The sequence below is a fragment of the Kwoniella bestiolae genome, chromosome 2 (genome assembly GCF_000512585.2).
Source record: "Kwoniella bestiolae CBS 10118 chromosome 2, complete sequence".
In the NCBI taxonomy this organism is placed as follows: Eukaryota; Fungi; Basidiomycota; class Tremellomycetes; order Tremellales; family Cryptococcaceae; genus Kwoniella; species Kwoniella bestiolae.
In genome coordinates, this window is record NC_089242.1 from 1,370,161 (window position 1) to 1,390,481 (window position 20,321).

Sequence of the window (20,321 nt, forward strand, 5' to 3'; positions counted from 1 at the left end):
CTGCTGGTGCGATACGCATGAACGGCATGACAAGCTCATTGGCATGTATCTCAGTATCAATTAGAAATTGACGCGGTGGACAGGCGAGGAATGGAGATCAGAACAGAAACTATAGCAGGTCAAGTGAGAGTGGCGGAATGTAACTTATTCTGCTTTACCGGAAACACGGTCACATCATAGCACAGATGATAGGCTTAGGTCAGGTGATATGTCTTCTCACTTAACTTGACAGTGAGGATGATTTTGTTTGTCTCATGTGAAAAGGCACCCCAAGATCAAATCAACGATCAATGATCGATTGTTCTTTTGAGGTGGTGACCTGACACATTCTCGACCATCTGTCTTACGGGCATTCCCATTCTCATTCTCATTTCAAATATTGTGATGCGAGTATACAGGGCTGACAGCACATGAGTAACTGTCAAGGATGCTCAGTAATAACCAGATTGCCAAATTGTGAATGTTCGAATGGAGAATTGCACCTCGGACCAAACGATTTGAACTTTGGTTAACGACGAATTCATGATTCACAGAAGAACGGAGAGCGGAATTGGAAAAGTAATGGAGAGAGGAGGGAAAAGAGATATATAATGAAACCTTTCCATCGAAAAGTTCATGTATGAGAGGAGGAGGGAGAGAGGAGACATGGCATCTCGATCACTTTATTACTGGAGAAAAGATGTGTGGACAATGAAAGGAAGTGGGAATAGAGTAAAATAAATAAAACCCGAACGAGAAAACGCAAGTTTGTTTATATTACTAGAATGGAATAGGTTTAGAAAGAGAAAGAAGATTTGTTTTTCGGATTTATCTTTTCTTCATTTAAAAATAATTCATATTTCCATTCCATTCCCATCTTAAGCGGCAGCAGGAGCAGCGGCCTCATCCTTTGGTTCTTCGGGCTTGTCTGCCTCTTTCTCTAAAGATGAGGTATTAGCAATCGGATCTTGCCTGATAGCAGGGACTTGACCACTCACCTTGGTCGGTCATGTCAGAAGTCCATAAGGTGAGGTTATCTCGGAGGAGTTGCATGATAAGAGTTGAGTCTCTGTGTAGTTTGATGAGCGGTCAGTATCTGATTATTCCCCATTCCTTCATTGCACCGAGGCAAACCCACTTGTAAGATTCCTCGGAAAGGGTGTCAAGCTCAGCGATGGCATCATCGAAGGCTTGTTTGGCGAGATGACAGGCTCTGTCGGGGCTGTTGAGGATCTCGTAGCTGGATACGGCAATTCAAACATGAGTCGATACTTCTCGAGTTGATCATACATCAATAACCACTCACTAGAATACGGAGAAGTTAAGAGCCAAACCAAGTCTGATGGGGTGAGTAGGGGGGAGCTCAGTAACGGCAACATCGGAAGCGGCCTTGTAGGCTTCGAGGGATTTGTCGGCAGAGTCTTTTCGCTTGTCACCGGTAGCGAACTCGGCGAGGTATCGGTGGTAGTCACCCATCCTAAACAAGCACAATCAGCTCAAGTTCCTGAAGCCAATGCTTGTCCACTTACATCTTGTGGTAGAAGACCTTGGATTCACCAGAAGCGGCGGATGGGATGAGGTGTTTGTCGAGAACTTCGAGGATATCCTCACAGATCTTGGCGAGTTCAGCCTCGATCTTCTCTCGGTAAGCCTTGATCATGGAGACTTGAGCTTCGTTACCCTTGGATTCCTCCTTTTGCTCAATGGAGGAGACGATTCTCCATGAGGCACGTCGGGCACCGATGACGTTCTTGTAGGCGACGGAAAGGAGATTTCGTTCCTCGACGGTGAGTTCTTGGTCGGATGAGGCAACCGACTTCATGTTTTCGACCATTTCTAAAAGGGTACATGGTGCTGTCAGTGGCGAAGTCGCGTAGTTATAATAGGAGCTACTCACCCTCATATCGCTCAGCTTGCTCAGCGAGCTTGGCAAGGTAGACGGAATCTTCTCGGTTAGACATCTGCGGGATTGGGGTGATTGTGCGCGATGTAGAAGGAAGGTAAAAGATCGTGATTGAGTGTCGAGTGTCGCGATAAGGGCAATGGCGTAGGAAAGAGAGAAGAAAGAATCGATATCAGCATATGCTCCTTTTCCATAATGATCCTCTCGTATGGCGACAGCAGTACACAGAAAGAGAAAGAAGGGATATATCACATTTGACTGAATGTATCCAGCCACGTCTCGCGATAAGGAAACGGGATATTTGGAGGAAATATCGCAGTCACACCATTCAGTTCCTCATCTCCGCGTGTATCGATCGATCACGTCAGAGAGATGTTATCTGGTAGTGTATCGCCTTAGGTGTATAAGGGGGAAGATGTGTATGGAGGAGGAGAAGGGGAGGATGGTCATAACGAGACGAAACACGACTCGATCGCACGGACGCGCAATTGAGCATGAAAGCGCGTCGCAACGGCGATACTGTCCATCTCCCAATCTTTGCTTGCTCCCTCTTTCGCTCTGCAGCTTATGAGAAGCACACGACTCACCTTGAGAGTAGTTTATAAAGATTGTTGACTGCTTGGATCGGGTTGTAGTGTATCAAAGGGATGATTGATAAGTTGGATGATAAGGGGAATGAATGAACGAGGTTGTTTGTTAAGCGAAAGAGGGTGGGAACGATTCAGACTGTCAGCTTTACTATCCTCTACTATATATGCTGTGCGAGGGGTAGCGGAGTCAAGATAAGAGGAGCGAATGGAAGACTGATGATGATGAGTATGAGTGGGATGGGACAAAGGAAGGTAAAGACGGGTCATAACGACCACGGTCCAATCAACCTGCAGCCAAGTTGGGATGACTCGACTCCACCCTTGATCCATCCAATCATGTCCATCCATGCATCTTGTCCTTCTCTTCAAGTGACGGATGAATGTATGTACTCACAGTAGTAAGGGGTAGTATGTAGACGGGTAGTATAGGTATGTGAGATTGATCAAAGATAGATGGATGATATGAAATGGATGGATGGAGAGGATGATGATGGAATGTGAAGGAAATGGTAGAGTGGTGGTGATAGTAGGAGTAGCGTGCCAGCGTGCTGTGTTGGTAGGGTGGATGATCCGAGCGTAATGCAGTAATACCACTATAGTACTATACCAGTATGCTTGCTGGGGTATTACAGGGTTCAACAAGGGGGGTTCACCTAAAACGGATGTGGCACCGGCTACAGGGCAATCCCACTGTATTCTGCTCATAACATAGTAAAACGGCGTTATAGTCGGCGATATAAGCTAGGCAGCCAGACGCGGAATCAACTGTCAATAGTACGTCATCTCCTCATTTCAATTGATTGGATAGCTTAATATACGATCGAGACAAACACGCGTCTAGCTTATTGAATGGACGAGCGTGCCTTGTTGGGTACCAGCGATATTGTGGCAGGCATGCGAGATCATGACACTGTGTATAGGCATGTGTGTGGTATTACGGGGTCTCCTTTTTAGGATGAGATCGGTTCTAGTAGTGTCTGGTGGTCCAAGCTTAATCAAATGTGAGCTACATGTTACAGTGAGTAAGCTAATCAAACGTTTGCGGATTGACTCATCAATCTGAATATCTTGGCTTTTCATTCTATATTCATCCATGCTCTTGGCTAGTCCATTTACAGGTAACTCACAACACTAAGGTCATAATCACTCCATTCCCAAGCGTCTCAACTCACACCCATCCGAGCCATCCGTCAACCGGAACCCATCTCGCTACTACCTACTACCAATTCCATTCTTTTCCTTCACATCTCGCTCCTTTCTCTCTTTCATACCTTATCTCGAATCAAAATAATTTTCATATAGATTGACGTACAGCAAGTCCACATCCACGCTCTACTGTCCTATCCAGTTCCGCACAGATATTGTGATACAACAAGATGGCTTCCAACATGGTACCTCAAGTAAGCTTCATCAGGCATCCCTTATCTCCATGGCAAATCTTACTAATCTCCGCTTTCGTCCTGATTTAGGAAGAACTTCCAGTATTGGAATCGTTGATTACCATTCGTAACCGTCTGACAGCGTTGAAAAAGGTAAGCTTGCATGTTCCTCCTATTTCATTCTATCTAGCTCGGTGTGCCGGACAGAATAAATAAAGATGCGTCTGCATTTCCCAACCGTATGACACATGCTGATACACCTGTTATGATAGGACACAACCCGATTCATCCGTGCCCCAGATGTTATGCCAATCTACAACTCAGTAGTTAAACAAGGTATGTCCCGTCTATAAACATTACATAGTCGATTCAACTGCTTACTCAGCCCAACTCAACTCCCATAGTGACTCGTCTAAATACCATCCGAGACGAACAATCGCACAACCAATCTTCCCTCTCGAGCAATGCCGCAGCATCTTCCTCAACCTCCAAACCTGCCATCCAAGAGGCGAACAGGGTAGATACGGTCCTAGCGGATGTATTCGGTCTACTCAGTCTGTTCTTCCTCACTATCGGTAAGAGCAGGGAAACACCAGCTACGTATTGTCAAATCGCTTCTATGAGAGTGAGTAGCAACCCCCCACTCCCACTCCCACTACCGCAATGCGAAGTCAACTAGCTGACATGGAATCATACATAGCAAATCTTATCCCACATGAACGAATCAGGAGCATACACCGAAGAGATCCTTGTGCCTATAAAAGAACGGTTGGAAGCTTTGAAGAATGTTATCAAGCAGGATTCAGAGGATGGGAAACACCCTGAACCGATTGTTAGGTTGATGTCTAGGAAACTGGAGGGAGTCGGTAAGTTCAGCTCGTTTGCCTAAAGAAACTCGTAAAGGCCTCAGCTGATTGAGTTCAAATACTTGTTATAGAACACCAAATGCAAGATCTATTCTCATCCTTATCGGTCTTATCGGTAGAACTGGTACCGATACATCAAAGATTGGTACATCTCCGAAAACAACTTTCTGCGTTGGCTGCTGAGCCTAAGCCCAACAAGGCGGAGTACAAAGCGATATTGGAGGAATTGAGGAAAATTGATTCGTGAGTTATCATTACAAGTGTTGTAGAGGGCGCGGCGAAAGCGAAATAAGTTGCTGGAGCGATAGGGCTGTCAAGAGAGACAGAATGGGTACGACGATAAGGAAAAACTGGTAGATGGAATGAGCTGACATCAAGTTCGCGCATTAGTAAACGAGTCGATGGCAAATTCCTCGGACCCGGTGGATCGTTCGTACCCGAGGGTCAAGCATTATTATCAGGTCTACTGGAATCATGTTTCGAAATTACACAAGATATCAAAGCTAGAGAAGCGGAGGAGGACGTCACGCCGAGCTTGAAACCTATCTATGAGAGGTTGAGCGAGATGAAACTGCAGTTGGACCAGTTGTGTAAGTGTTCCGACTATCATGATTGGTTGTTGTGGTAGCTGACGCGGGGGATTCTACAGTATTGACGCATCGATGGACATTGCGAGAGACTGATTTGTACAAGTGAGTTTTGCTCTGCGTATTCAGGGCGAAATCGTACTGATTCCTGTCCCTTTTAGCTACGCTTTATCACTGCGAGAAATCGACGCTATGCGAGTGGAAGGTAAATTTGTAGACGCGGATGGAAACAAGGTCAGTTGCCCTTGCCTCATCAGGTTGGGAATAATTAGCTGACGTTGCGTCAATGAATCAAATCTAGGCTGAAGGTCAATATGTAAGTTGCTCTACACCAGACATCCTGTGAGATATTAAGCTTATGAGTCATCGTCTCGCAGGCACTCCTATTCCTACTCCGACGGTGCTATGGTCTCCTGTACAGACTGATGTCTGAATCTGAACCCATATCAGAAGAATTAATGCCAGTGGTACGTACCAACCGCCACAGCCACGAGGACTGCTTAGCTGATGTGTTCTCACAACGCCAGGCAAACAAACTCTCAACAATCAAGAAATGCCTCAACGAAGTCCTAAAATACGGTGGACCGTACACGCCCCGAGACCTCTATCCCTATCATCTGGCATTACATCAGATTGACTCGTTAAGGAAGGACGGGAAGTTCTATGCGGACGACGGTAGTATCCCAGAGGGTCAGGCTATCTTGGTAGCTCAGTTGAGCGAGGCGCACGAGTTGTTGGAGATGTTGAAAGAAAGTATGAGTGATGAGGAGGATGAAGATGAGGGTGATGAGATATAGGAGGAGTACGGCAGAGAAAGAGAGAGAAAGTGGATGAAATAGTTTATATGAATGGTTAATAGTTGTAAAGAAACCCTTGTCTTTCTTATAGTCTCAAAACACACAGCACTTTTCCTTTTTCAACTCTAACTCTGAGTGTTCGTTCATGGAACGTCACTTTAGGCATGAATAACAATATATAGTGTGGTTCTGGCATTTGGACCAAGCTTACGCTGGACTCGTGACGCATGAAGCAAGACCAATACCACATATGATTTGCTCTGAAGGGTATATATGTGAATACATGTAATCTGTCTATCTTCTTCATAATTATTGAAATACTAATCACTTCCCTCCCAGTCCTCTGTCCCCTGCCCTTCGTTCGGTCTATGTGAATGGATTTTCGATCTCTGTTGAATTCATTCATAAATTTAGATCAGTACCTTACAGTCAAACCACAAACGATGGTGAGAGGCAACACTTTCACTCACCCGCCGAACCGTCCGTGGGACTTATCAACACTATATTAGGACCTCGGAGCACGACCAATCCCAAATTACGAGGGGGCATCGAGTTATCTGTATCACGACGGATCAGCTATTATTTTGGTTTGGAGTGATGTTACAGCAGGGAGATATAACTTATGAAAGAATGGAATAGAGAGATGATACTGGATGGATGTTGAGGGAGAAAGACAGGTCTTACTCACTCTCGTACTCTTCCACTACATCATCCATTACCAGGTTCATCAGTTGGTCGAACCCTTTTAATGTACCCGTGACTATGTGGTGCAGGCATATCATATTAGCATTTGACCAATGATCCTCCCAGCTCCCATTTCCAATTTTGAGTCTATCATTCCATTACTCTTTCTCGTAGACAAATCTTACATCTTGCATTTGCGCCTTGACCAGTCAAAAGAAACACCAAAACCACTCACCCTCTCTCCCACCCATGAACTTGATCCTGACGCTCTGGTCGACGTACTGCGCAAGGTTCAATATCGATTCTCGCTTCTTCCTTTCGCCTGATTGGGCGGAGTTGTTGGGTCCGCCTCCTCGTGAGCCGCCTCGGCCGCCCTGTGGGTCGACAAAGGTCAGTATGAGCTATCCGGAGGAAAGCAAGGGGACGGAGAACACAGCTGTTGTGCGGTATGGCAAGGCAGGGAGGAGCTGGCGTCACTCACTCTTCCTGACATAATGATCGTTGATGAGCGGTAGTGTCAGGCGTAGGGAATCAAGGAGCGAGAGAAGTGTTACTTTGACATTCAACAATGGCAATTGTATATGATAAGGACAGACATGAGAAGTCAGGTTATCGAAGAAATCGCTGCTCGAGTAACTGGTGTATTGGTGACATCGAGTGTTCAAATATCAGGCACACTCCTCTGGTCCGAGGTCGTCTGAGCCTGATATTTTTCACGAGCATATCATCTATTGCCATTACCTGGCATGCTCATGATGTCGAGTGCATGAGTGTCTCTCTTCTTCTACTCCTGCATACATCTGTGTCCTCGATACCAACGCATAGCATTCCACAATGTCCCAAGTAGACCTCTCCTTCCCCTGTAAGTGGTGTCAGCTGCGAAGTCATATGTAGCTCGCTCACTCAGCTGATCTCTTCGTGTCACCCACAGTGCTCAGTCTCTTGAGCAAAGAACGAGCAGTCTACGGTCTTCGAAATGGTGATCACGAGCGATACAGGTTAGCTGGTCCTCGCACGTATATACTCACAAGATGCTCAGCTGATAACTTATGTAACATCATAGACGACACTGTACCAACAAGATCCACAGGCTCCGTCAAACGACTGGTCAAACTTGCGGAAAAGGAAAGCAATACAAGGCTCCTCCGAAGTTGGATATAGAGAGTATCAAGGATGTTCGGTGAGTCTATACACCTCCAGCTTTTTGGCTGCTCAACGCCCGAAGCTAAAGAAGTATACTGGTGTAGTCACCTCCAACTCCTCCTCTTCTCTGCTGAACGATCCCTCGCCCACTCGCACGAGATCAAGTCCCAAATCTCCAAACCTACCACCCACGGTTCGAAGAAAGATCAAATCTCCTGGCTCCGAAGATCCCTCAAGTCCTCCACAGAGTTATTCGAACTTATCAACACTCTCTCCGAATCCAACAAAATCAGTCAAAGGACCAAAGCAGAAATGACAATCTACCATTTGAGCGTGCGATCAGAACTATCATTTGAGAAATCCGACTTTGGAGCATGTCTGACCGATCTTGTTGTCGTTCGAAAGCTCTTGAGCGTTCTCAATGAAAACTCAAAGAACTCGTACGACGAGGCTCTAACCAACGAATTTATAGATCAGAAGGATCCCCTAATCAGGTTCTCAGCTTACAAGCTGGGTAGATCCGAATCACACGATATCGTCGGTATAGTCTCTGATCTGGAGAAAGACGGTGATACATTGAAAGACTCTTTACCTGGCTTAGAGGGCTTGATTGAAGGGCTGAAAAAGGAGTTGGAGAAGGATAACGATGTAAGCAAAGATAGGATCAAATTGCAGGATACCTCTTTTGCAGGGGAGAAGGTGGAGTTCAGGAATCCCGAGTTGGTCAAGATCATGGCTGGTGTTCAGGAGGTTCTGGGCAGGTTTGAAAGTAAGAAGAACAACAAGAAGAATAGCACGACGAGCTTGAAGGGTTGGGATAAGGTTTTGACTGTTTTGGGGGAGGCTGAGGGGGTTGCGAGGAGATTGAAAGATGATCATGAGGTGTGTTTGGGCTTTTCCATTTTCTTGGCGTATCTAGTGCATTGGGATTATACCCTCGCCCCTCTGCGATTCGTGACGGACAAATTCTCGTAGAACTTCGTACTGATGTGCATTTACCCATCACAGGCATCCGGCTCATCGACCTCCCTCCGATCCACACAGATCACCTCTTCCCTGAACCTCGCTCACGCATATATCGTCCACCTCCTCCTTTCCCACAGGATCAAACGGGACTTATCACTCATCGATGCTCTCTCGTCCAACCTCCAAGGCAGCTTGCCCCCCAACGTGGGTGATATAAAGATCAAAGGAGGTAGAACCAAAATTGAGGAGGTCGTGAAAGGGTTGGGAGGGATTATCAAGTTGTTGGATACTGTTTTGCAGAGTTTGAGGGGCATTGCGGAATTGAGTATCGTACAGGAGAAGGAGGGTGTGAGGGTCGGTGTAGAGGGACTGGAGGGGTATTATCATGCTTTGAAGTGGGTCATACGTTCTGGTCATACAGGCTCTTCAGCTTTTACATGCTTGTTGATCGTGAGTATGAAGCTGATCATTCTTCTTCCTGTACGTGTGCAGATGCTTCCAACTAGCCCGACTCCACTGCCTTCACCCCACCCCTTCATACTCCTCCGCCATCTCCCTCCTCGAACGATCAGCCGTATCAACGCACCAAGCACGTTCTCTCCTCTCTGAACCACCTATCGAAATTGAAGAACCCATAATCACCATTCCCGCTGAATCAATCAACACCTTAGAACAAGATATCAGGACACTCGATATTGCATCAAAGAAGGGATTATTCTCCCAATCAATCGAGAAACCAGTCTTCTTCGATATGGCTTTCAACTATATCGATATTCCCTTTGACGAGATTGAAATCCTCAGTGGGAAGAGGGAGAAATCTACTACCATCCCATCTACCTCTGCTCAAGGCGTTGTAGCTGACAGTCTGAACGTGGTTAGAGATAAGACGATGGAGGGGATTAAGAAGTTGGGTAGGGAGACTAGGGAAACTACGCCTGCTGTTGAGTTTAGACCTTCTGCGTCCACTCAGAAATCAAAGGATGCTGCAGATGACGAGGAGGAAGAGGAGGGAGAAGCGAAAGGTGGGGAGGGTAAGAAAGGTTGGTTGGGAGGTTGGTTTGGTAGAGGCAAATAGTGTATATCATAAGATGCATGGGTTGGAAATTATAAATGCTGTATACTGGTACTTGGATGAACCGATTGATCTAGTTTTCTACAATGTGCAAAGGTTATGTGGCTGATGGGCCGTAGGACTGGGAATCAATCAATCCCATTTGACCTGATAGTTTAAAGGCAAGTTAGCGATATGTCCAAAGGTACAAGTAAACCAGAAGGCGAAGGCTGGATAATCAGGACATACCTCTGGGTTGAGCTTGAACTTATCATATGATTCTCTATTGAAGAATGATATTTCCGTTTCGTTCTCTACATCAAGAAAACGTCAAGATCAGCTATCACCGTACAATGCCACAAGTAGGGATAGATGTCACTCACGAGCACCAATCTGTTTGAGGGTTTTGGAAGGATCCAATATCCATTCGTCGTGGTCGAGATTGATGATGAGGTTGGTGGTCTATTGTGAGACACAGCGTGGTTAGTCGAAGTGTTTCAACGCAGAGCTATCTGGCGATGGTTGGAGTTGGAGGGTAGCAACTGTACTCACCTTGTGTCCGTGAGCTACGGTGTATAGCTTCATCGTATCTACCTCATCGGTGCATATCGTCAGCTCGATTCCATGCCGGTGGAGGAGCTGGGTATATAGCACAAGGTGGTGGACTCACCCAGAATCAACGTTCGATACGGTTTGTACCCCGATTGCTTCTTTATCTCTACAACATAAACAACGATATCATTGTCAGCTTGGAGCTAGAAACCGAGGCTATCCCTCCCTCTAGCTAAGATCATCCACCCCACCCAAACATCGCGTACCATCCAACTATCCCAGTCCAGCTATCACCTCCCCCTCGTCCCATTCGACCAATCTCAACCAAATCGACTCACCATCCCTCACCAAATCCATCAACCCCCCAACAGTCAATTCCTCAAGGTTCAGATGCTTCACCACCATACTCTTCTGCGTCCTAAATTCGAATGACTTGATTATTCTTATCGTCAACGTAGCGTTCGTTATGGGATTACGTTCTGATCCGAGGAGCTGGTGGTCTTCCTCGTGTTGGGGGTTGAACTCTGGTACGGAGGCCATGGCGAGTCTGCTCGGAGGGGTGGTCGGACTGCGAATATAGGGATGAGTGGGTGTTCAGGGAGGTGGTGTGATAGATGGTTTGAACAGTCTATATGATCAAGTGCATTCGAATCGACGTCGAGTCATCAAGGTAAACAAATCTACAAAACCAAAAAAAGTTGGGAGATCATCGTGCCTTCCTATTCCATGCCGTTAGTTACCTCGTTGCGAAAGACACGTCCTTTCATCGTACTCGTCTGGATGTCGCAGGTGAAAGAGTGAGTTTTGCGAGACTGCCTTTATGGACTGTATGCCTCATGCATAGGATCTTGCTCACCACCAAACAACTCATTACCATCATCTCTAGTAACTTGATGCTGCTGAACTCTACACAATATGTAGAGCAATCCAGTATTCCAACTGGAATTACTCTGCATGGCATGTCACTTTGATCTCTTGATCTCCTGACTTCTTGACTTCTTAAAGTTGCTTCTCTCAGAATCAGCTTGTTCCTCCACTCTCAGGAAGCAACCTCAGCCTTCCTCCATTTGGTTTTCTCAGAGCTGTGCCAAAGAAGGCAAGTTTACTCATCCTTTTCAAACTGTATTTGCAATCCGCATCCAATATTGGCAATATGAAGGGCGTAAATGGTGTGATTTGCTTTGTGCGGATTGCAAATCCGCCATGTTGTGGAGGTGTGCAGCCTTTGAGGGGAGTATGAAAGTAAGTGTGTATGCATCATCCATTTTGGGGGACTTCTTTAGTCCAAGATCAAATTCCTGAGACAGGTCTGTATGCATCAGAACAAAATGACTCATCCTGATGAGTCCAGCCCTGTCTAAAAGGAGTGTGCCACCTTTCAGGCACTCCCTCTAAGAGTGGGGGAATGTGAAAAAGGGTATTAACAATTGCCAATTTGATGTTCCTGAGTACTTCTTCTAGGATTCAGAAAGTGGAGGTTCAAAAGATATAAGTAAACCCCTTTGAAAGTTGGATTCCACCCCTTTTTCCCACTTTTCTCAACTCTTCTATACTTCTCACTTTTCACTTGCCACCCCATCCCATCCTTTGATTATTCCTACCAAAGTCATTCTTCACAACTTTAACATCTAATCACCTTTGATACCAAGGTAAGTTGATCTTGTTCTTTCTTTTTTTGCTGTCCCTGATTGATGGTGTCTCGCGCTCACGCTCACGCGTGGTTTACCGCAATGTAGTAACGCGTCAACATTAAATTTCGATAACCCGAACCTCCTACCTTCGCAATATCATCATTTCGACGATGCCTCCCAAACGTGCTTCGACCAGTAATGCAAACTATACCGCCGCTGGTGCTTTGTCGGACGACTCGGACTTGGATGATCTGTTTGATGAGTTGTCGGACGACGATGAAGTCGATAAGAAGCCTAAGAAGAAGGGGCCACCTAATAGTGCCGAGATCATCAAGGGGCAGATGAACAAGCCTCATAATATCATGTTAGCTACTAGGTCCTTACATGGTGAGCGGTCTATTGCTAGTCTCTGATCAAGCCTTTCAGGTTCCCCCCCCTTTCCCCCTCCTCCCTCCAATCCTGCCTGTCTCAACACTGTCAAAGCTGTGCTATCCTCGAGAGAGACGGCGTGTTGCTAGTGCATCGATGCTAAGCTGACTTGACGACCCAATATAGACATGATTCACACCGGCAGCGTTAAACTCGACCCTGACTATCAGAGAGACGTCGTCTGGTCAGAGCAGAAGATGATGCTTTTGATACAATCGATATTCATGGTGAGTCTCGTCCGTCACCTGCTTAGCACTCATATTATATCCTTTTCATGTCGCTTTGGCCCAATCTCCTTCTCTTCCATGTTCGTGAGTGCTGACTTGGCATCTCTCAATGCAGAACTACTATGTTCCCCCTATCATCTTCGCCGTCTCCAAAGATGAAGCTGGTAATCACACTCGCATCTGCATCGATGGGAAACAACGATGTACCTCGATTCTCTGGTTCATGGACGGCAAGATCCCATTTGAATCCCCAAACACCAGGCAAAAATACTGGTATACTAAGTTTGCCGGACACAGAGGTCAGCAGCTACCGAAGGATCTCAAAACTCAGTTTGACCTCTTCCAATTGACCGCCGTAGAGTATTACGATATGACGGATATACAACAGAGAGACGTGTTCCGTAAGTCTGTTCGCACAATGTTGATTTACTGTGGAATTCAACTGACTGGTGTAAATTTGGTTCGCAGAACGTGTACAATTGGGTGTACAATTATCTTCCGCCGAGAAATTACAGGCTCACGGTGGTCCTTGGCCTGAGTGGATCACCGAGCTTGAGAAACGATATGTCACGGCTGAAGCAACTTTGGGCAAGAAACTCAACTGGGTCACCAATAGAGGTCGAATCTTCCAAAACTTGCTTGGTCTAGTTGCGACGGCTCGTGAGAGCTCGCCCAACAAGATTTGGTCTCCTGCAATTTCTGGATTGAAGAGATTTGTTGAGAGGGGCGATCCTGTGAGTCGCCGTTCACATCTCATTCGAGTTGTCGCTCACGTGATAGTCACACTTGATGTCCAATTAGCCTGATCAAGATTTCAAAAACCGTATCAACTTGACTTTGTCGGTTTTCATAAATATCGCTTACAACCACTGGGACGAAGCTTTCGAGACTACGACGACTAATCGAATCGCACCAGTCGGTAAGTCATTTCACCCTGTTCAGCTGGTTTCTGATTCAAATCGCTGACATGCTATGCTATGACCATTATAGAATTCTGGTTTGGCGGCTATCTCATCTACTCTCGAATGGGTTTCCTCTCTGTCCGTGCCCTTGCTCAAGAGATCGGCAAGATGCGAGCCATGATCCGACATCACGTACCTGGAAACGTATCTGCAAATACCACAGTCTTCGCGCTACTCTCGGATTTCATCCTTGCGATCCCGAAGAAGAGAAAATTAGAAGAAGTTCCCGCTGCTGAACAGTATGAAGCGGATGATGATGTTGATGAGAGAGAAGCTAGGGCGTTGAAGAGATCACGAAGGGCAGAAGAATTAGACCCAACGTACAACGATGAATGGACCGAAAGAGCCATCATCTCGCCCACTAAAGTCGCAACTCGCGCCAAAGCTGCTGCTCCCATCATCAACAATGCTGGCTCATCTTCTGCATCTCCAGTTGTTCAAGCTCAACCCCGCCCTGCTCCTGTGGACGTATCTGTTGCTTCGAGCGGTAGACCCATCGCTAGCCTGCCTACCCCTCAGACTTCTACTCAACCTGCCCAACCGGTGTATAACCAACAACCGGTGAGTGATCGCGTTCTCTTCCCTGCTCAATCGATTTCGAGAATGTCAACTGACTTATCGTCTTTCTCATTACAGCCCGCTCCCAATGGTCTAGGAAACACCTCTCAGCAGTGGCGTGATTACACCGAAGCTAGGATCAAACAGCAATATCCCCAATCATTCCAACAACAATAATAACAAACCACATAACAACCGAGATTCGGTCGATAATTTGTAGATTGCCACAGCTTTGTCTCTGAGAGAACTGCATATCGATGGGTGGTGATTCCATGTGAATAGAGATAGGAGTGGTAAAGAAAGAAAGAGACTTGGGTTATGTCCCTATGACTTGGAACAAGAGATTTCTTGGAGATACCTTATAAGATAAGAAGAGAATAATCTAATTGACAGACTTGGTTCGTATTCGACATGTTCATATCGAAATACATTGATGTGTATGAGCCCATTTCACATGAACATGAATTTGCATAAAGCGACTCGTTCCGATCCTGTGATCTAGACTGACGACATCGGGATTAGGATGACATGACTGATCGTCTAGCAGATTATCAACTTGCTAAATTCCGTACCGAGGGCAAAGCTAGAGAAGACGATACAAAATCATCGAATCAACTAAGGTATAGGTAACACAGTGTCGCATCCAGCAGCGTCGGTCGATAAATTGCCCAGCATAACACTCAAAGGCGAGACTAGACGATATCACAAGAATACTGCATTTCATGCTGCCGCAATAAAATAAAGATATAGACAAAGAATGCTGTGCAATTTATACCCCAAGAAATCTTCACTTGTGGTCCATATCTATAATACACCCTTACTCGTACTTGCGAGATAATGCATCTCAATCCTTCCCAATGACCAAGTCCACCTCATTCAACACCCCTTGCAAAACTCCCTCGACCAATCCCACTTGACATAGTAGACTGGTATTCTGATCCAATTTCATCAAAGGTGGCATATCCCCCTTTCTCCCATTACTGGTCGATACTAATGAAAGTGCTTTCTGCTGGTCGAACACTTTGGGAATAATTTTGGATAAGGGGAGTTCGTTGAGTTTACCTGTAAGATCTACTACTCTTCGATCTGGACCTCGAGGTTTGTGAGCGGATTGGATCAAGTAATGCGACAAGGAGGGAATGAGGATTATATCGAGGGCGTATCTACATGAATCACATCAGTCAACTCACTTCTACCATCGAGTCTGCCAAGGCACAAGAGTATAATCTGAACCGAGAAAAACATCCACTCACCTCCTGCCCCCATGATCCCTTACGATCCTCCACTCTCTCAAATCCATCACCAACAAATTCCAACCTCTTTTCTCGATCTTCTCGACCTGCTCAAAGAATGGTAAAGTATTCTTCAACAGACGGAAGAACTCCTTTCCAATCGATCCTTGGCTTTCCACAGGCTCAGAAGCAAGTTGCGTCAATCTTGCACTCAAAAGTTGTGAGAGCCTTTCATGTGGGTTATAGTGCGGTTGCTGTATCCTCAACGAAGAATCGGTATTTACTGATGTTGGGATGGAAGGTTGATCGGATGTTAGGATTACTTGATAGGAGTCGTTTGTGGGTATGTAAGTAATAGATGCGTTGTAGCCCTTAGAGTATGACAAGGTAGCGGTACGTAGGTCGAAGGAAAGCATTTTGATATCTTTGAACTCGGCGAGTTTGTTGAGTCGGTTCACTGAGAGAGGAAGTAACAGATAATCAGTATGTCTTTCGATAAAGAAGTTCCATACCGACTATATGGAAAGAATAGTGAAACTGGATTTGCAGGAATCGAAGGACAGCACTCACCCTCTCCAGCAACTACAATAACCTTACTCAACCTCTCCCACTGCTCCAAAAAGGCAGGTACGCATCTCTCTATATCCTTCGCCCTGAATTTCACTATGGACGAAGAAGGGTCGAATGAGATATCTTCTGAATGGGGTTGAGAACCGTTGGAAGATGAGGCTTGGGACATTGAAGACTGTTGACGAAGCTGGACGATCGTTGTAACCTATTCATTTGTCCAGATGTTAGCACAGCGTCAGCTTCATTGATGTTTATTTGTCAGAGCCGAGATCAAGTTCGACTGTTGACTCACCTCGCACCGCCCGCCTTTCCACCAATTTTCAATCTGCATCCCCACCTTGGGCATGGCGACATCCGCAGCTGCACCTGTCTTCCCATCTCTGAGGAGATCTCGAACATCGACACATATAGTGGGAACCAACCCGGCCAATGCCGATGACGAGCGGGGAGCACCTGGTCCAGTAGTAGGGGGGTATTGGGCTGTGAACGGGATATTCCGTTCTTTCAGCTGCTGCTCGATGATTGTCTGAGCGACCAGGGCACTGCGACAAGGTGGGTTATCAGCGAAAGGCCAATGAACTACTGCCCGGGTGACTGTGTTTTCCACTCACTTGGATAAGATATATAATTTCCTCAAATCCTTATTACCAATCTCGAACCTACATTGGACCAGTCAGTCAACATTGCTTTCCAGCCCACAGTGCATGGATTTGTTCGATAAAATTACTCACGGTGATCCAGTGATCTCGCCCTTCTCTTTCCTCCCAGCCCTCAACTTCTCCAGATCTAAGGGAACTCTATCCCCCACAGCAAATTTGGTGCCCACACCCAACCCATTCTCAATTGGTAATTTGATAGTTTTCAGCAATTCAAATGCCAGTCCATTCTGCGTTACCTTGGTCACAAAGTAGTGCGATAAAGACGATGGAACGGGGATGAGGATGGTGGTAGCTGGATGTAAGTGGACTTTGGCAAGATCTGCAAATCCAACTCAATTTCGTCAATCCTGTTTCTCAAGTATGCCTAGAACGAACGAAATCGACTCACCCTGAGAACGTAAAGCAAGTCTGCGGATAGGTTTCCAACCCAACTGTCGCATCTGATCTTCCAGGTTCTCCATTACGACCTATCACAATTCGAACATAAGCTAAGCTTCGCACGTCATGAAGGTAAGTAGAGCTTACAGCAACGGTCAATCTACCGATATCATCCACCAATCTAGTCTTACCATCATTGATACTCTTCGTAGCCATTTCCACCCTATTTGCTCTTCCTTCGTTCCCTATACTACCATCATCCTCAATTTCGATATATCCATTATACGCTGATACGCCAATCAACAGACTGGATATGCGTTGTCGGGATGGAAGGGGTATACGAAGAGTAAGGGGACGAGGGGAATTCTGATCTTCTGATTCTTGAAGGGTTGGTGAGTTGAGTAGCGATAATATGAATTTTGGCGATGAGATCAACGAAGATGCTTGTACTCTTGTCAAGTGAGCTGCATGAGCTCGAGCAGATGTCATGAGGAGATTCTCCATGTCCAATGAAGCGGAGTCCTGCGAAAAGTCATCAGCTATAATCAACCTTAAATCGGCATCTTCCAGCTGAAATGACTTACAATGCGTAATACCGTTCCATCCATTACATCTCCAACTTTCAGTCCTCCTCCAATACCCAACTCCCCAACTTCCCATTTCACGCCCAGCTGTAGTCGAAGGACCCTTTCATTCGGTATCAGTCCGCCAGAAGAGACATCGCCCAGTATACTATCCGTTTCATTCGGCTGTACACCGTTCTCACCGAGGGTGATACTGAGTATACCTCCTACCAATGGTGTCCGAGCAGTGCCGAGACTTGCAGCGGGAGCCGGACGTTTCCCTACTGCTGCTTGTTGCTGCTGCTGAGCTATTATAGCCGGACGTGGACGACTACCAGACGATATCAGCATGGGTTAGGTCGTCAATGGCGAGTACAGCTTAACAACTCACATCCAATATTTCACCTTCAAAGTCTTGTTTTCTCGATCTATTTCCACCCTCAACTGATTCCTCCACTTCCCCTGACTCAGAGCCATGGCTTGAGAAAAGAGGATTTCCAGTTGATATGATAACGAAAGATGCTCTGTAATACCGTAAAATTAGCTTTACATCATTTCCACTCAAAGTTCTCCGACAATGACTACTCACGTAAGAAATTGTATATCCTCACAAGAGGAGCATCTACCACGTTCTTCTCCTCGTTTGTCTCCTCCACATCCGTCAATTTCGTAGTCCCCTCCCCACCAGAAGCAGCAACGACAGCTTTCTGCTGATCCCCATCAATCACCTTCTCTACTACCTGATCCTTCTTTTGATTCCGCTGCTGTATATCAACCTCCCTCGGAGGAAGTATATCCAGATTCGCCAGATCCAATATACTCTGCCTCTCCTCACCCGTGAACCTCTTCCCCTCCCCTTTTGTCGGCTCTTCGCCCCCAGGATCGTTCACACCTCTATCCTTATTACGCCAACGCCACTCCACACCCGTCAACCACCATTTCGAGTCTTCCCCGAATCCTACTATTGTCATCCTTGCTTTCCATCCGTTCTCGCCTCCTCCTCGAAGGTAGACTTGACCATCTGAGATCCCCTCTACGACCAGATCAGGAGGAAGATAATCCACACAACGGAGTCTGTATCTGACATGTCGGTTGAGTTTTTTCAATAGTGATAGGATTGATGAGTTGGTTAATGGTGGTTTGGGGATGAATGGCTCGATGATGTTGGTGGGTAGACGATTATAAGTCCCGGTCGTGAGGAGAGATAGCGCAGTGAGTAGGTCGGGATTACGTTCTCTGCAAAATGCGTTCAAGCGTGATGGTCAGCTACACAATGCAAGAAGATGACAATGGCGATAGCAGACTCACCTTAACGATTCGACCAGCTTGGTAACGTGTTTGAGATGAATGACAGCATCATCATGCTGTTTATTCTGATGTTCCATGAATTGAGCTAATCTCCTTGAATCCGATACTTTTCCCTTGACCGGTATCTCTTCACCTGCAGCAATGGCTTTGCCTTTGCCCTTATTATTTGATAAGATGGATGGTGGGGAGGTATCATCTCCGTTTGAATGGGGTGTAGGGAAATTCGTGATTCCATTTTGGTTTGTGTAGGTACCACTTTGTTGTCCCTTTCCACCGGACGAAGAGGAAGGAATAGAAGGTAGATCAACCGCGTTCTTCCATCTGAGTACTGCGAGATACTTTAACAATGCTTGACGGGTGGTAGTTGCATAGTTGATTATGTGTTTGGGTTTCTGTTTGGCAGATAGGGGTGGCAGTCTAGAATAAGAACCAGCAGACCATAATCAGCATGTCGTGATTGACACTTCTGTGGTAGCAGGAGAGAAGGTAAACTCACACTTCAGCCAATAGATATCTCAGATCTCCATACCCCTTCCTAACCAACCTGTCCAACAACGGTCCCAGCGGTACATTCTCCCCTTCAAAGTATGGTGGTAATTCCTCTTCTATCTGTTCGGGCGTGGGTGTAGGATACGCGAACCAGGGATCATTGCTCAGCTGAGGGTTCCGCGGCCTTGCCGTCGGTAGAGTAGTTGATGTCGATGCTTGTATGGGTGGGTTGGCATTTACACCACCAGACGAGGATGCACCAGGACCAGAGGTAGAGGGGGGATGGGCAGAAGAAGATGCCATTTTGATCTATATCCTCGAGGGTTGAGAGGGTGAGCGATGCCTACAGATGGGAGACCATATCGGTGTTGACGCTACCGAGGTGATTGATGTATCTCACGAGGATGGTGGATAAGAGTGAGGATGAGAAAGAACAATGGCAAGAAGATACGAATAGTACTGTGGTAGTGGTGTGTCTTTGTGTACAACCCCACATGCACCATGACGGATACTACTAAGTTGAAGAATGATCGAACAAATAGGCAAGCGTAAAAGGAGCTCCGCGTGTAGAGGTTGAACTGGCGCGCCTTGACGTTATTCCGGCTGGTCCGGCATGCCTTTTTAGCCCACTGATCGGCCAGTTCCGCTCGCATGCTCTGATGTCCGAGAGACGATAGATAGATATTCGAGAGATACTCGTATCCGTTGTGAGACTGGGTGTTGGTCATCAATTGCAGGTCCTCATTAGATACTATATCACAGATAAGTGTTCAGTCGGAACACCCCTCACGAGGTCATCGACAGATACCATCACACAA

General features: G+C 46.3%; 7 protein-coding genes across 7 annotated transcripts; 3 read left to right on the top strand and 4 right to left on the bottom strand.

Moving 5' to 3' along the window:
• Positions 1 to 857: 857 nt before the first annotated feature.
• On the bottom strand, positions 858 to 1,940 carry I302_103657 (DNA damage checkpoint protein rad24; the record flags this gene model as incomplete). The annotated part of the gene is made up of 6 exons (XM_019189028.1): positions 858 to 919; positions 978 to 1,048; positions 1,118 to 1,219; positions 1,286 to 1,456; positions 1,509 to 1,815; positions 1,877 to 1,940. 6 exons carry the CDS (start codon positions 1,938 to 1,940, stop codon positions 858 to 860), a joined length of 777 nt encoding a protein of 258 aa, XP_019048590.1.
• Positions 1,941 to 3,848: 1,908 nt separating this feature from the next.
• I302_103658 (uncharacterized protein) lies at positions 3,849 to 6,101 on the top strand (the record flags this gene model as incomplete). Its single annotated transcript, XM_065869709.1, has 12 exons — positions 3,849 to 3,872; positions 3,942 to 4,004; positions 4,124 to 4,187; positions 4,256 to 4,476; positions 4,552 to 4,717; positions 4,789 to 4,960; positions 5,108 to 5,307; positions 5,367 to 5,409; positions 5,466 to 5,538; positions 5,606 to 5,620; positions 5,682 to 5,771; positions 5,832 to 6,101. 12 exons carry the CDS (start codon positions 3,849 to 3,851, stop codon positions 6,099 to 6,101), a joined length of 1,401 nt encoding a protein of 466 aa, XP_065725781.1.
• Positions 6,102 to 6,467: 366 nt separating this feature from the next.
• Positions 6,468 to 7,278, bottom strand: I302_103659 (uncharacterized protein; the record flags this gene model as incomplete). The annotated part of the gene is made up of 5 exons (XM_019189030.2): positions 6,468 to 6,490; positions 6,572 to 6,658; positions 6,790 to 6,861; positions 7,021 to 7,159; positions 7,267 to 7,278. 5 exons carry the CDS (start codon positions 7,276 to 7,278, stop codon positions 6,468 to 6,470), a joined length of 333 nt encoding a protein of 110 aa, XP_019048592.2.
• A 341-nt stretch (positions 7,279 to 7,619) lies between these two features.
• On the top strand, positions 7,620 to 9,969 carry I302_103660 (uncharacterized protein; the record flags this gene model as incomplete). Its single annotated transcript, XM_019189031.1, has 6 exons — positions 7,620 to 7,647; positions 7,717 to 7,783; positions 7,849 to 7,965; positions 8,033 to 8,810; positions 8,937 to 9,289; positions 9,387 to 9,969. 6 exons carry the CDS (start codon positions 7,620 to 7,622, stop codon positions 9,967 to 9,969), a joined length of 1,926 nt encoding a protein of 641 aa, XP_019048593.1.
• Positions 9,970 to 10,098: 129 nt separating this feature from the next.
• Positions 10,099 to 11,037, bottom strand: I302_103661 (uncharacterized protein; the record flags this gene model as incomplete). Its single annotated transcript, XM_019189032.1, has 6 exons — positions 10,099 to 10,113; positions 10,195 to 10,259; positions 10,329 to 10,407; positions 10,498 to 10,535; positions 10,616 to 10,663; positions 10,836 to 11,037. The coding sequence occupies 6 exons, from the start codon at positions 11,035 to 11,037 to the stop codon at positions 10,099 to 10,101; spliced, it is 447 nt and encodes a 148-aa protein (XP_019048594.1).
• Positions 11,038 to 12,298: 1,261 nt separating this feature from the next.
• On the top strand, positions 12,299 to 14,481 carry I302_103662 (uncharacterized protein; the record flags this gene model as incomplete). The annotated part of the gene is made up of 7 exons (XM_019189033.1): positions 12,299 to 12,515; positions 12,684 to 12,784; positions 12,900 to 13,185; positions 13,253 to 13,518; positions 13,586 to 13,703; positions 13,775 to 14,307; positions 14,383 to 14,481. The coding sequence occupies 7 exons, from the start codon at positions 12,299 to 12,301 to the stop codon at positions 14,479 to 14,481; spliced, it is 1,620 nt and encodes a 539-aa protein (XP_019048595.1).
• Positions 14,482 to 15,148: 667 nt separating this feature from the next.
• Positions 15,149 to 19,806, bottom strand: I302_103663 (uncharacterized protein; the record flags this gene model as incomplete). The annotated part of the gene is made up of 13 exons (XM_065869710.1): positions 15,149 to 15,467; positions 15,558 to 15,993; positions 16,107 to 16,311; positions 16,399 to 16,648; positions 16,718 to 16,765; positions 16,838 to 17,084; positions 17,154 to 17,232; positions 17,291 to 17,665; positions 17,728 to 18,037; positions 18,098 to 18,230; positions 18,296 to 18,942; positions 19,015 to 19,431; positions 19,511 to 19,806. The coding sequence occupies 13 exons, from the start codon at positions 19,804 to 19,806 to the stop codon at positions 15,149 to 15,151; spliced, it is 3,762 nt and encodes a 1,253-aa protein (XP_065725782.1).
• Positions 19,807 to 20,321: the final 515 nt, after the last annotated feature.